The 14,873-nt window shown below is 42.8% G+C and overlaps 1 protein-coding gene across 1 annotated transcript; it reads left to right on the top strand.

Annotated features, from left to right (window-relative positions):
* The first annotated feature begins 496 nt into the window (after window positions 1–496).
* LOC131554255 (tripartite motif-containing protein 16-like) lies at window positions 497–14,334 on the top strand. The gene is made up of 6 exons (XM_058799463.1): window positions 497–1,111; window positions 4,471–4,566; window positions 4,647–4,880; window positions 5,147–5,306; window positions 5,447–5,494; window positions 12,188–14,334. The coding sequence occupies exons 1-6, from the start codon at window positions 551–553 to the stop codon at window positions 12,727–12,729; spliced, it is 1,641 nt and encodes a 546-aa protein (XP_058655446.1). The 5' UTR covers window positions 497–550; the 3' UTR covers window positions 12,730–14,334.
* Window positions 14,335–14,873: the final 539 nt, after the last annotated feature.

The raw sequence follows: 14,873 nt of genomic DNA, 5'->3' as shown, positions 1-14,873 counted from the left end.
TCTTAAACATAAAATGAGTAAAATAAACAGAAACCCTTTCAATATGGAAAACATATCTATCTATCTATCTATCTATCTATCTATCTATCTATCTATCTATCTATCTATCTATCTATCTATCTATCTATCTATCTATCTATCTATCACAGCAGCTGTTGTCACGTACAGTTGTCAGTTATTACAGTTGTCGCCTAAAAAGAGCTTGAGATTAAACACATGATGTGTGAATAACTGATAACTGTATTTTCACGAATATTTTATAATACCATATAACTAAGCCATAGGTTGCTTGCAAAAAAGTATTTCGTTAGAATTCCATGCTAACCAGCCAAACCTGGACTCTTTGGTTGTGCTAGCAGTCCATCAGCACCGGTTCAGTGTCTGTATGAGGCTGACATCTAGTGGACATTTCTATTATCTGGGAATTTACAGACACGCATGTTTTTTCCGTCTCTCAGACACAGAACCAGGAAGAATCAGTGTAGAGAAACTGAAACCGAAAGTGCTGTTGTCCTGTTGCATCTTTATATCAGCGCTCACATGGAGGAAAATGGCCCGTATTTCAGTGGAGCAGTTCTTGTGTCCGGTGTGTCTGGATCTCCTGAAGGATCCAGTGACCATCCAGTGTGGACACAGTTACTGTAAGAGCTGTATTACAGTCTGCTGGAATGAAGAGGATAAGAAGAGAGTCTACAGCTGTCCTCAGTGCAGACAGACCTTCAGTCCAAGACCTGCTTTATTTAAGAACGTGGTGTTTGCTGAAATGCTGGAGAAACTGAAGAAGGCTAAACTAAGTGCGGTTCCTGCTGGAGCTGGAGATGTTCAGTGTGACGTCTGCACTGGAAGAAAATACAAAGCTGTCAAGTCCTGTCTGGTGTGTCTGAACTCTTACTGTCAGAATCACCTCGAACAACATGAGAGTTTGTTTAAAGGAAAGAGACACAATCTGACTGAAGCCACTGGACGACTGCAGGAGATGATCTGCCAGAAACATGAGAAGCTCCTTGAGGTTTTCTGTCGCACTGATCAGAAATGTATATGTGTGCTGTGTATGGATGAACATAAAAACCACGACACTGTATCAGCTGCAGCACAGAGGACAAAGAAACAGGTATTTAACACTAGACACTGATGAAATATTGCTGACACTCGTTTCATTCTAGATAGCATGTGGATGTGGGCCACTTAAGGCAATGATACGGCACTGCTGGCCTTCTTATGGCCCGTACAAAATGGATGTAAGCCTGAAGTGGCCCACGTGTAAAATAGAAAAAATGGCGCAAACGTATCAAATCACATGTGGGCCTCTGTTGGCAAAAAAGCCTAAAGAAGCCCATGTGGTAAATAGTGGATATGGCCCAAATAGTGCCAACCAAATGTGGGCCACCTTTGACAAAAATGTGGCATTATCGACAAAGACTCATGAGGGTGTAAACCAAATGTGGTCCACATACAGGTGCTGGTCATATAATTAGAATATCATCAAAAAGTTGATTTATTTCACTAATTCCATTCAAAAAGTGAAACTTGTATATTATATTCATTCATTACACACAGACTGATATATTTCAAATGTTTATTTCTTTTAATTTTGATGATTATAACTGACAACTAAGGAAAATCCCAAATTCAGTATCTCAGAAAATTAGAATATTACTTAAGACCAATACAAAGAAAGGATTTTTAGAAATCTTGGCCAACTGAAAAGTATGAACATGAAAAGTATGAGCATGTACAGCACTCAATACTTAGTTGGGGCTCCTTTTGCCTGAATTACTGCAGCAATGCGGCGTGGCATGGAGTCGATCAGTCTGTGGCACTGTTCAGGTGTTATGAGAGCCCAGGTTGCTCTGATAGTGGCCTTCAGCTCTTCTGCATTGTTGGGTCTGGCATATCGCCTCTTCCTCTTCACAATACCCCATAGATTTTCTATGGGGTTAAGGTCAAGCGAGTTTGCTGGCCAATTAAGAACAGGGATACCATGGTCCTTAAACCAGATACTGGTTGATTTGGCACTGTGTGCAGGTGCCAAGTCCTGTTGGAAAATGAAATCTGCATCTCCATAAAGTTGGTCAGCAGCAGGAAGCATGAAGTGCTCTAAAACTTCCTGGTATACGGCTGCGTTGACCTTGGACCTCAGAAAACACAGTGGACCAACACCAGCAGATGACATGGCACTCCAAACCATCACTGACTGTGGAAACTTTACACTGGACCTCAAGCAACGTGGATTGTGTGCCTCTCCTCTCTTCCTCCAGACTCTGGGACCCTGATTTCCAAAGGAAATGCTAAATTTACTTTCATCAGAGAACATAACTTTGGACCACTCAGCAGCAGTCCAGTCTTTTTTGTCTTTAGCCCAGGCGAGACACTTCTGACGCTGTCTGTTGTTCAAGAGTGGCTTGACACAAGGAATGCGACAGCTGAAACCCATGTCTTGCATACGTCTGTGCGTAGTGGTTCTTGAAGCACTGACTCCAGCTGCAGTCCACTCTTTGTGAATCTCCCCCATATATTTGAATGGGTTTTGTTTCACAATCCTCTCCAGGGTGTGGTTATCCCTATTGCTTGTACACTTTTTTCTACCACATCTTTTCCTTCCCTTCGCCTCTCTATTAATGTGCTTGGACACAGAGCTCTGTGAACAGCCAGCCTCTTTGCAATGACCTTTGTGTCTTGCCCTCCTTGTGCAACGTGTCAATGGTCGTCTTTCGGACAACTGTCAAGTCAGCAGTCTTCCCCATGATTGTGTAGCCTACAGAACTAGACTGAGAGACCATTTAAAGGCATTTGCAGGTGTTTTGAGTTAATTAGCTGATTAGAGTGTGGCACCAGGTGTCTTCAATATTGAACCTTTTCACAATATTCTAATTTTCTGAGATACTGAATTTGGGATTTTCCTTAGTTGTCAGTTATAATCATCAAAATTAAAAGAAATAAACATTTGAAATATATCAGTCTGTGTGTAATGAATGAATATAATATACAAGTTTCACTTTTTGAATGGAATTAGTGAAATAAATCAACTTTTTGATGATATTCTAATTATATGACCAGCACCTGTATGTTTTAGCAAATGTGGTCCAGGTATATTAAAATCTATCCGGGCCAGTTTTGGTAAAGATATGGCCAAGTAAGCACTGGCTAATGTGGTTGTGAGCCTAAAGTGGCCCGCATATAAAATGACAAATATTGCCCAAATTAATGGGCACTTTTGGCAAATGTACTGCACAGTCAGCTTTGGCTAATCAGTGTGTAAGCATAACTTGTCCTACATTTGTCATGGCAAATATAGATGAAAGGTTTTGAAAGATCTTAAACTTATCTTTACAACATGTTGAGTACTGTTGATGCATAACTCACTTAAGGCTTAGATAATGCATATTTATGGTTTATTTGGTTCATTGTTAGCTAAAATGTGGCTGTGCAGTGGCCTGCTTGTGGACCACAGCCAAAATGCCACTATTCCATGCAGCATGTGGGCCACATGAGGAATGTGGGGAAGACCAGGATTAGAATAAAATTCAACTGTAGCCTACATTAGGGCCAGTTTTGGTTGACTTACATGCAGCAATGCTAAGGCTTATATGAGGCCCAAATTTAGCAAACAGGAGCGGACTGCCCAAGTGCCATTATTCTTCACAGTATATGGGCCAGAGCAAGGTGTTGGATCTGGGCCAGAATTAAAACCAGTGTGGCCCAGATTTGGGCCAGGTCTGCTTTATTTGGTTTATTCAGGCTGACATTGGGCCTTCCTTTGGCTTGCTTGTGGCCCAAGTCTGGCAAACAGGAGTGGACCGCCCAATTGCCATCATTCCACGCGGTATGTGGGCCAGATGTGGGCCTCAGGAATTTTGCTATCTGGGATAAGTTTAGATCGCCACCACATTAAAATCTTACAGCATTCACACTGCACACGACAGCAAAAAATAAACCGCAGCTGCAAGAAGAGTTTCACTGTTTGCTGAAAATGCACCGGAAACCTTTATCAACATAATCTTTCATAAAATAGGCCTCAATTAATTAACATGAAATAATGGAGTTCTCTGACAAAATACAGTACATACTTCTATCAGTCAAAATACAAGTTAAATGCAGTGACAGACGATTTCTGTTCAGTAAATCTGACTAAATCCACATGATTTTAGGCCTTTTGTTAATTTATTTTCTGTGTAGAGCTGCAGCTTAATTATGAATATAATTTTGAATATATTATACTATTATTGCCTAGACATCATGCAAAGACAGCTCCCTAGACAGCTCCCTTTATAATCACTAAAAAGCTGTCACTCATTAATCGTGATCCAACAAAGCTCTATTATAATCAATAAGACCAGCAGTTTTGGGCACCTCTTCCATCTAAAAAGACTTAAACTGACTCACCCTACTTTTACTGGAATCATCTGTTCACACGGTGATTTATTGACAGTAGTTTTCTGTGACATTCACTATCATCTGTTTGTCCTGCAGAAGCAGCTGAAGGAGATGCAGAAGACGTTCCAGCAGAGAATCCAGCAGAGAGAGAAAGATCTCCAGCAGCTGAGAGAGGCTGTGGAGTCTCAGAAGGTGAGTCTGGAGAAGAAGAGAAGTTTGTCTCAGTCTCAGTTCAGACTCACTGAAGCCTGAATCACTGTGTGTCCTAACAGCGCTCTGCACAGACAGCAGTGGAGGACAGTGAGAGGATCTTTACTGAGCTCATCCGCTCCATTGAGAGAAGCCGCTCTGAGCTGATACGGCTGATCAGAGATCAGGAAAAGCAAGCAGTGAGTCGAGCTGAAGGACGACTGGATCGACTGGAGCAGGAGATCAATGATCTGAGGAGGAGAGACGCTGAGCTGGAGCAGCTTTCACACACACAGGATCACATCCAGTTCCTGCAGGTAACACAGATCTAGAAGAACAGGGTCATAGTGGACTTGAGCAGATCCTGCTGTGACACAAGACTCACAAAGAAACATTTCATGAGTGTGTTATTATATAATCATCAGTCAGACTCTCATCTGATCATCTTTTTTTGAAAGAGATGCCGCTTACCAATGGGTTTCAGAAATCTTGCTCAAATGGGTTTCATGTCAGAACTTTTCTTTCACTTGTATAAGCAGTGTCTCTGTGGGGAGCTGATGAGTTTGATTTCTGTTTTCTGTAGAGTTTCCAGTCTCTCTCAGCACCTCCTGAATCTACAGATGTAAATGATGATCCCTTCATTTCTCTCGTCTCTTTTGATGATCTGAGAGAATCTGTCCGTCAGCTGAGAGACACACTGGAGGATTTCTGCAAAGAGGGGCTAAAGGAGATCTCAGACAGAGGTAAAGTCCTGGAGATTCATCTGCTCTCAGAAACAAGTCCATCATCACCTCATATCATGGAAAACATAACATTAGAAATGTCTTAGTAATGGATGCAGGAATATGAGAATCACACTGTTCATGTCTGTTGATTTCCACAGTCACATTCACCAACGTTGTTCCCAGGACTAGAAACGACTTCCTACAATGTAAGTCAGTAAGAAAAGCAGCAGGAAAAATGTCCCAGGTCACGTATGTAACCATGGTTCCTCGAGGGAACGAGATGTTGCATCGGAAAACGCTATGGGAACACATTCAGCGTGACCACGCTCTGAATCACATATGTAATCAGTCCAATGGATGGGTGAGAGGTCACGGGCAGGGTGACGTAGCAACCAGCTTAAAAGCACATGTGCTGAAACCCTGCCTAGTGTGGAAGAGCACAGCTAGGACAAGAGAACAAAAGAGCCCAGAGCGGCTCGCAAATCTAGGTCATAGAACCTGACGAAAATGAGGGGCGTGGACCTTCGCACAGCATTGCAGATGTCCTGCATAGGCAGACCTGCAGAAAGGCCTTGAAGGCCGCCATACTACGAGTCAAGTGAGCATTGACCCCCAAAGGCAAGGGGAGATCAGAGGACATGAGGCTATGGAAAGCATCCTGATCCACCACTTAGCATAAGCTTCTCTGACCAGAGGCCTCAGTGCACTGCAGAGGAAACGCTTAACTAGGGGGTGTCTGCCCACTGACTGGCCACCAAAAGGGGCGTGGTAGGCCACAATGGCTGCCACGTAGACCTTAGGGTGGAGTGGGTCAACCCTGCGGAGAATCGGGCCTGCAGGAACTCCAGCACTGTACCAACCGGGCAGTTAACTGGGTTGAGCTGGCGGTCTCCGCACCATGAAGTGAAAATCTTCCACTTCAGGGCGTACAGTTTCCTCGTAGAGGGAGCTCTGGACTGGAGGATGGTCTCAACAACCTCGGTTGAGAGACCAGAAGCTACGAGCTGTGCCCCCTCATAGGCCACAACCACAGCTTCCACAGCTCCAGGATCATACCCTCCGCCTGTGAGAGGAGATCCCTCCTGACGGTAATCTCCCATGGAGAGCCGTCGAGGAGGGAAATGAGGTCCGAGAAACATACTCGGCCTGGATGGGGCTACTAGCAATAGATGAACCCCATCCCGGCACACTCTCTCCAGAACTCCCGGGAGCAGAGCAATCAGGGGGAAGGCATACAGACGAAGCTTCGGCCAAGTCTGTACCATGGCATCCAGCCCTAGTGGAGCTGGATGAGTCAGAGAGAACCGGGGACAGTGCCATGTCTCTCGAGTCTCAAACAGGTCCACCTGAGCCTGGCCAAAAGCTCTCCATATCTGCTTCACCACTTCGGGGTGAAGCCTCCATTCCCCGGGCCTTGGCCCCTGCCTCGACAGGAAGTCTGCTCCTATATTGAGATACCCAGGAATGTGCACTGGGTCTGCCAGCTCTGGAAATGTTGGGACGTCTTTTTAAAATTTTGAATAAAATGAAAACTAAAAGAATTTTAAATCACATGAGCCAATATTTTATTCACAATAGATCATAGATATCATAACAAATGTTTAAACTGAGAAATTTTACAATTTTATGCACAAAATGAGCTCATTTCAAATTTGATGCCTGCTGCAGGTCTCAAAATAGTTGGGACGGGGGCATGTTTACCATGGTGTAGCATCTCCTCTTATAGGTTATAGGATATACAGTGGGGCAAAAAAGTATTTAGTCAGCCACCAATTGTGCAAGTTCTCCCACTTAAAAAGATGAGAGAGGCCTGTAATTTTCATCATAGGTATACCTCAACTATGAGAGACAAAATGAGAAAAAAAAATCTTTATTTATTCTTTTATTAAAGAATTTATTTGCAAATTATGGTGGAAAATAAGTATTTGGTCAATAACAAAATTTAATCTCAATACTTTGTTATATACCCTTTGTTGGCAATGACAGAGGTCAAATGTTTTCTGTAAGTCTTCACAAGGTTTTCACACACTGTTGCTGGTATTTTGGCCCATTCCTCCATGCAGATCTCCTCTAGAGCAGTAATGTTTTGGGGCTGTTGCTGGGCAACACGGACTTTCAACTCCCTCCAAAGATTATCGATGGGGTTGAGATCTGGTGACTGGCTAGGCCACTCCAGGACCTTGAAATGCTTCTTACGAAGCCACTCCTTCGTTGCCCGGGCGGTGTGTTTGGGATCATTGTCATGCTGAAAGACCCAGCCACGTTTCATCTTCAATGCCCTTGCTGATGGAAGGAGGTTTTCACTCAAAATCTCACGATACATGGCCCCATTCATCCTTTCGTTTACACGGATCAGTCGTCCTGGTCCCTTTGCAGAAAAACAGCCCCAAAGCATGATGTTTCCACCCCCATGCTTCACAGTAGGTATGGTGTTCTTTGGATGCAACTTCTTTCTCCTCCAAACACGACAAGTTGAGTTTTTACCAAAAAGTTCTATTTTGGTTTCATCTGACCATATGACATTCTCCAAATCCTCTTCTGGATCATAAAAATGCTCTCTAGCAGATGGGCCGGACATGTACTGGCTTAAGCAGGGGGACACGTCTGGCACTGCAGGATTTGAGTCCCTGGCGGCGCAGTGTGTTACTGATGGTAGCCTTTGTTACTTTGGTCCCAGCTCTCTGCAGGTCATTCACTAGGTCCCCCCGTGTGGTTCTGGGATTTTTTCTCACAGTTCTTGTGATCATTTTGACCCCACGGGGTGAGATCTTGCGTGGAGCCCCAGATCGAGGGAGATTATCAGTGGTCTTGTATGTCTTCCATTTTCTAATAATTGCTCCCACAGTTGATTTCTTCACACCAAGCTGCTTACCTATTGCAGATTCAGTCTTCCCAGCCTGGTGCAGGTCTACAATTTTGTTTCTGGTGTCCTTTGACAGCTTTGGTCTTGGCCATGGTGGAGTTTGGAGTTGGACTGTTTGAGGTTGTGGACAGGTGTCTATTATACTGATAACGAGTTCAAACAGATAGCCATTAATACAGGTAACGAGTGGAGGACAGAGGAGCCTCTTAAAGAAGTTACAGGTCTGTGAGAGCCAGAAATCTTGCTTGTTTGTAGGTGATCAAATACTTATTTTACCGAGGAATTTACCAATTAATTCTTTAAAAATCCTACAATGTGATTTTCTGGATTTTTTTTTCCTCATTTTGTCTCTCATAGTTGAGGTATACCTGTGATGAAAATTACAGGCCTCTCTCATCTTTTTAAGTGGGAGAACTTGCACAATTGGTGGCTGACTAAATACTTTTTTGCCCCACTGTATGTCTCCGATTTGCTACAATGTACAACGCTGCAAAAACAGCGCGCAAACACAAATACACATTTGATTCTGACCTGAGGCGGCTGCCGGTTACTTTCGTTTTGTTGTTTATGCTTTTTAGTTGAAAGTTGAACAGCCCCAAAACAATACTGCTCTAGAGGAGATCTGCATGGAGGAATGGGCCACAATACCAGCAACAGTGTGTGAAAACCTTGTGAAGACTTGCAGAAAATGTTTGACCTCTGTCATTGCTAACAAAGGGTATATAACAAAGTATTGAGATGAAATTTTGTTATTGACCAAATACTTATTTTCCACCATAATTTGCAAATAAATTCTTTAAAAATCCTACAATGTGATTTTCTGGATTTTTTTTCTCATTTTGTCTCTCATAGTTGAGGTATACCTATGATGAAAATTACAGGCCTCTCTCATCTTTTTAAGTGGGAGAACTTGCACAATTGGTGGCTGACTAAATACTTTTTTGCCCCACTGTATCTGTTGATTTCTATAACACAATGGCTAATCAGAGGAGCTTTAATGAGTCAGAATCCACTCACCACTCAGAACACAAGTGTGCTTGTTCATTCCAGAGTTCTGGAAGCTCGCGATGCGAATCCTCTGATTATAATGACCAAAGTGCAGGTGATGTAAATAAGAGATTAATTGTGCTGTGTTGAGAGATTCATTGATTATAGCGGAATTAGAGATCGCGATAAACTGAAATGAGTGACAGCTTTTTAAGGAAGCACACTTTGCACGCTTTCTTTGCTGTATATAGCCTATTTCCATTCAGAATTTGAATAAAAGTTTAGTTTTTCATGCTGCTAAGACAAATAGTTCAATCGCAATAGTTTTTTCTTCCTTATTTCATTCTTTCTTTCTATATCTATATATCTACCTATCTATCTATGTGTGTATATATATATATATATATATATATATGTATATGTATATGTATATGTATATATATACATATATGTATATATATATATATATATATATATATATATATAGGTTATGAATTTAAAAAGAAAAAATAGGGTCGCTCTGAAAAGTTTGAAAACCTCTTCTTTAGAGACCCCCGAAGGGGCGGCGAGCCTCTCAGTTCCGCTACGTTTCTGGGCGGAAAAGGCTGAGAGAAGCTCTCACTGGAGACCGCTGCGCCCTGGAACACTGGCAGGGTTGGCAGACCAATCTCCTGAGGGCACTGTGGAGAGACAGGTACCATGTAATGCGGTGTACCCCACCCTTCCCCAGAGGGGCCTGCCCTCATAAGTCCTGGGCCATGGGCATCAGGACTGCCTCAGCTGAAGCGACGGTCCTCAGACCCGCGTCGTCTCCTAGGAAGACTAGACTGATAGAGCCATAGCCTGCTCAGGCAGGACCCAATGAGACACGCTTGGCAGGGACTCCCACACCGCCAGGTGACCTACTAAGGGAACCCTCGAGACTGGCCTCTGGTGTACTCAGAGCGGCTAGCTCGGTGCCCTGAAGCGGAGGACTGGCAGGAGATGGCCGATCTAGCTGCTCTATAGACCCCCGAAGGGGTGGCGAGCCTCTCAGTCGCGCTGCACTCGCTGGAGACCGCTGCACCCTGAAGCACTGTCGGTGGCAGGGTTGGCAGACCAGTCTCCCAAGGGCACTGAGGAGAGACAGGCACCGTGTTGATGCAGTGTACACTGCTCTTCTCCAGAAGGGGCCGGCCCTCAGAAGTTCTGGGCCATAGGCATCAGGACGTTTTAGCCGAAGACTATCCAGCGAGAATGAAGGTCCGCAGATCTGCCTTCTGCTAGAAGCCTTCGGCCCAGGAGCGCCACTCTGACTCCAAAATTCTGGGGAGTACGAGAAGTGATGCTCCCTGAACGAGGAGCTGGAACACGGTTGGGGCTGCTCCCGCCCAGCAGCCCCTGCTGACCACCTCAACTTCCTCGGAGGAAGAGAGGTACAACATTGTTCGTTCACTCGAGAAATTTATCCCAACAGGCTCCTGTACACCATATATATATCTCTAACTTCTCATAGTCAGATGAAATACATAATTTAATTCCTCAAAATTAAATGTAAATAATTTTGAGGAATTAAAAATCCAAATAACCAGACAAATAATGTGAAAAGATCTGATTCATATAACGAACCGAAAATGACTGTAATGCAACTCGGTTATAAAAACAATAACAATCTCCTCGGAGAAAGATAGCTGCAGCAGCGCACTCTCCAACCTGTCAGCCAGATCCATGTGCGACCCCTATGATCTCAATCAACGCCGTGCCTCAGCAGCAGCGGTGCCGGAACTGTGAGATCACAGGCATGGACACGCTCCTCGGTGTGACTCCCACCACTCTGCTTCAGCGAACGTGGGGCCGGCGCCACGAGGAATGCTGGTGAAGACTCCCTCCTCAAAGAGAGCCCTCGGAGAGTAAAGCATACGCAGTGACAAACGCTCGCAAAGCGGGCAGTCAGCTCCCTCGAGAGCTGACTCTGCATGCTCTGCTCTCAAGCAGACAACACACAAACTGTGTGTATCCCCACCCGTAATGTAGCGCGGGCAGAGAAGAACACACAGCCTGAGATGCTGCTCGCCCTCGCCTATGTCTTTCTTCACTCGTATAAGGTTAAATAAGGAGTGATAATGGACAGACAACACCAAAATGACTGACACACACAGAGCGCTTACTGAATGACAGAAAGCTGATGCCGGTTTCACCGCACGTGCTTTTAAGCTTCCTGGTTGCTACGTCACCCCGCCCGTGACTTCTCGCCCATGATTATACATGTGATTCAGAGCGTGGTCACGCTGAATGTGTTCCCATAGAGTTTTCCGACGCAGCTCGAGTTCCTGAAGGGGAACTCTGAAGCTGATGATACTCAAGGCATCTTTTTGAGCAATTTAGCTTTTTTTTGAGAAATGTTGCTTGGCCATTTTCCCACTGAGAATGGGTAACAAATTTCTATCTGGATACTTTAGATCAATTGTGGGCCCTGTGTCTCAACTGGTTGCCCATTGACGGCAACATTGCTCAAAAAGTTGCCCCATGTATCATCAGCCTGAGTGTGTTCATGTTCTTCCCGCTTCCGTCTTTCGGATGAGACGTTAAACCGAGGTCCTGACTCTCTGTGTCCTGGCCATATTCCCTCCACTGGCCCTTGTCAGTCATGGCATCCTAATAATCCCCATCCACTTGATTGGCTCTGTCTCTCTCTCTCCTCTCCACCTGTAGCTGGTGTGCGGTGAGCGCACTGGCGCCGTTGTCCTGTGGCTGCCGTCGCATCATCCAAGTGGATGCTGCACACTGGTGGTGGTTGAGGAGAGACCCCCCATATGATTGTAAAGCGCTTTGGGTGTACAGCAATACACAATAAAGCGCTATATAAATACCTCATTCATTCATTCATTCATTCTTCCTGTAGAAGGTGAAAGAAGAGTTTTATAATTGATGATGTAAATGATGATTAGCACAGGATATCTTGTCAACTGTACTGAGACACTGATGATACACTGAACATGAAGAGTTCAGCTACATGAAAAGATCAAACAGATTCATAATTCCTGATTCTGATGTGTTTTATCTCCATCAGATTCCCATCAGCTCACTCTGGATCTGAACACAGTGAATAAAAAGCTCCATCTGTCTAAGAGAAACAGAGTGATTACTTACACTGACACAGATCAGCCGTATCCTGATCATCCAGACAGATTTGATTATTGGTCTCAGGTGTTGTGTAGAGAGAGTGTGTGTGGACGCTGTTACTGGGAGCTGGAGTGGCGTGGAGGTGAAAATGGTTTTGTGCGTATATCTGTGTCATATAAGAGCATCAGAAGGAAGGGATCAGGTGATGAGTGTGTGTTTGGATCTAATGATCAGTCCTGGAGTTTGATCTGCCGTTCCTCCAGTTACTCATTCAGACACAATAACATACAGACTGATCTCTCTGTGAAGTCCATCAGCAGTAGAATAGGAGTGTTTGTGGATCACGGAGCAGGAACTCTGTCCTTCTACAGCGTCTCTGACACAATGAGCCTCATCCACACAGTCCAGACCACATTCACTCAGACGCTCTATCCTGGGTTTAGTGTTTGGTCTGGGTATTTTACTGAATCATCAGTGAAACTGTGTTGAAGAATAAGAATAGACTGATGAGAGATTCTACCCATAATGCTTTAAGCTGCATGATAAATCAGTAACAGTGAGATGTTATAGTCTATTCTTTTTTCTTCATGACATTAATACTGCAGCTTTACTTCTGTCAGTGAAATAACATCAGAATAAATACAGTATGTGTAATACATCCTCATATAGACAGTAAGATCAGTGTGTGTGAGAGTCTTGCTGAGTGACCATGTGTTTCTGTGCTTTTCTCAACCTCTATTTGTGTTGATGGAAATCACTTATTTAGTTACTAATACATATGTGTTGTTTAATAGGCTAAAGAGTGAAGACAATTACTTTGCCGGAATATGCATACATTTTTTTTCTGAAGGCCCGTGCTACATCAGCTGTAGTTGTTGATGACTGGTGATCTTTTACATGATAATGACATTAATTAGGTGATATTTACAAGGCAGAGAACTGAAACCATTCTTTTGCGCGCAAGTTCAAGATCATTTGCAATTCATAGATTTCACATCCGAAAGAGACGCGTACTTGCGTTTTATGTATGTACGTTCATTTTATGAATCACACGTACGCATATTTGAGAGATTATCGTAAGATCAAATTTAAGATGCTTTCTGCACAACATTTTATAAATGAGGCCCGAAGTGATAATTAGTTTTACCGTTACTTTTCCCAATATTTAAGCATTTCCACATAACTGGATATCGGTTTAGTAACTCTTTAGTAAATAATTGTAATAGGTTGTGCGTTTCAGCATGCTATTGGACACGACCCTCAATTTATGTCTGAGTAGTGGGCAGAGATGCTGGAATGCTTGGATTGCAGCTTCACCAAACCACAGCATTTCACCTGCAGACAAATGTCCTTTGAAAATGTTTTCATCACTCTAGTCTGACACACGACAGAAAGGTGTAGCGGTTACCTTGAGTCCTGCTGGGTCTGTGAACAGCTCCTGAGGAGGAGGAATCTGCAAACTTCCTCAGTGGAGTTGGTGTATGATCAGACGCTGCGTGTCCACATTTAATTTCAGACAGAAACTGACGAAGACCAAACTTACTGCTGACTGTTACTGCACATCTCCAGCTACAGTGTGTGACGTCTGTACTGGAAGAAAATACAAAGTCGTCAAGTCCTGAACTCTTACTGTTCTTACTCTTACTCAAACTCATTTTGAGCATCATGAGGAGTTTCATTCTGGTAAACGACACAAAGTGATTGAGGTGTCAACTGCAGTAAAGAGGATAGAGAAAGAGGTGAGGACTAATGAGAAATGAAATGAAATGTGTTAAGAGGAAACAATAAGGATGTAACAATGTTCTTTAATGGCAATAAATTGTCATTATAATAAATACTGAGTTGTATCACTGAAAGTGTATTTTGTAATAATAATCAACTAACTCAATATTATCCCATTATATTAACTGTAGTATACATTATATTGGTATTAGCAGGCTAATATTAATCCAGGGGGTATTTATTCAGTTGCTGATGTAAATAGCTAGCCAAATATTTTTTTATTTTCTTTCATGCTTTGTCACAAATGTATGGAAGCCTGTTTTTGTCACAGAATTAAAATAAGTAAGTTAATAAATAAATAAATAAAGATCATTGTGACTTTTTATTTTACAGTTCTGACTTTTTTAACTCGCAAATGTGAGTTTACATCTTATTTTTGGTAACACTTTACAATACTGGTGCACTAATAAGCATGAATTAATTCTTAAACTAATGCACAGATAATCATGAGTTAATGTAAGACTCATGAAGAACTAAACAATTCATTAATGATAACTGCATCAGCAACTTATGAAAAGTCTATCTGATTAATAGATTAAGTAATATATGAATTGCTAATAGTCAGGTCAAGTCAAGTCACCTTTATTTATATAGCGATTTTAACAATACAGATTGTGTCAAAGCACTTAACAGTATCAAATTGGAGGAGTGTCAGTAATGTATAATGATAAGATTAAACACTCAATTTTCTCAATTTTCTAATAATTAAATGTGTCATCATGCATTAATTCATTAACAACAAATACTCTTAACTAGTGTAAATGTGTTAACTGCCACAACGAGAGTTGTGCACAAAGCTATGCATTTCAACTTCCAGTTGTCTGCTTTAATTAATCATTATCTAATGATTT

The sequence above is a fragment of the Onychostoma macrolepis genome, chromosome 02, assembly GCF_012432095.1.
Source record: "Onychostoma macrolepis isolate SWU-2019 chromosome 02, ASM1243209v1, whole genome shotgun sequence".
Lineage (NCBI taxonomy): Eukaryota > Metazoa > Chordata > Actinopteri > Cypriniformes > Cyprinidae > Onychostoma > Onychostoma macrolepis.
Note: the sequence above shows the minus strand (reverse complement) of the source record. Positions and strands in the feature narration are given on the sequence as shown.

Excerpts from the sequence above, each read along its gene's own strand:
- LOC131554255 (XM_058799463.1), top strand. The coding sequence starts at position 551 with ATGGCCCGTATTTCAGTGGAGCAGTTCTTGTGTCCGGTGTGTCTGGAT. Across the intron at positions 1,112-4,470 it reads CACAGAGGACAAAGAAACAG|AAGCAGCTGAAGGAGATGCA; the intron begins GTATTTAACACT and ends TTTGTCCTGCAG. Across the intron at positions 5,495-12,187 it reads TAGAAACGACTTCCTACAAT|ATTCCCATCAGCTCACTCTG; the intron begins GTAAGTCAGTAA and ends TATCTCCATCAG.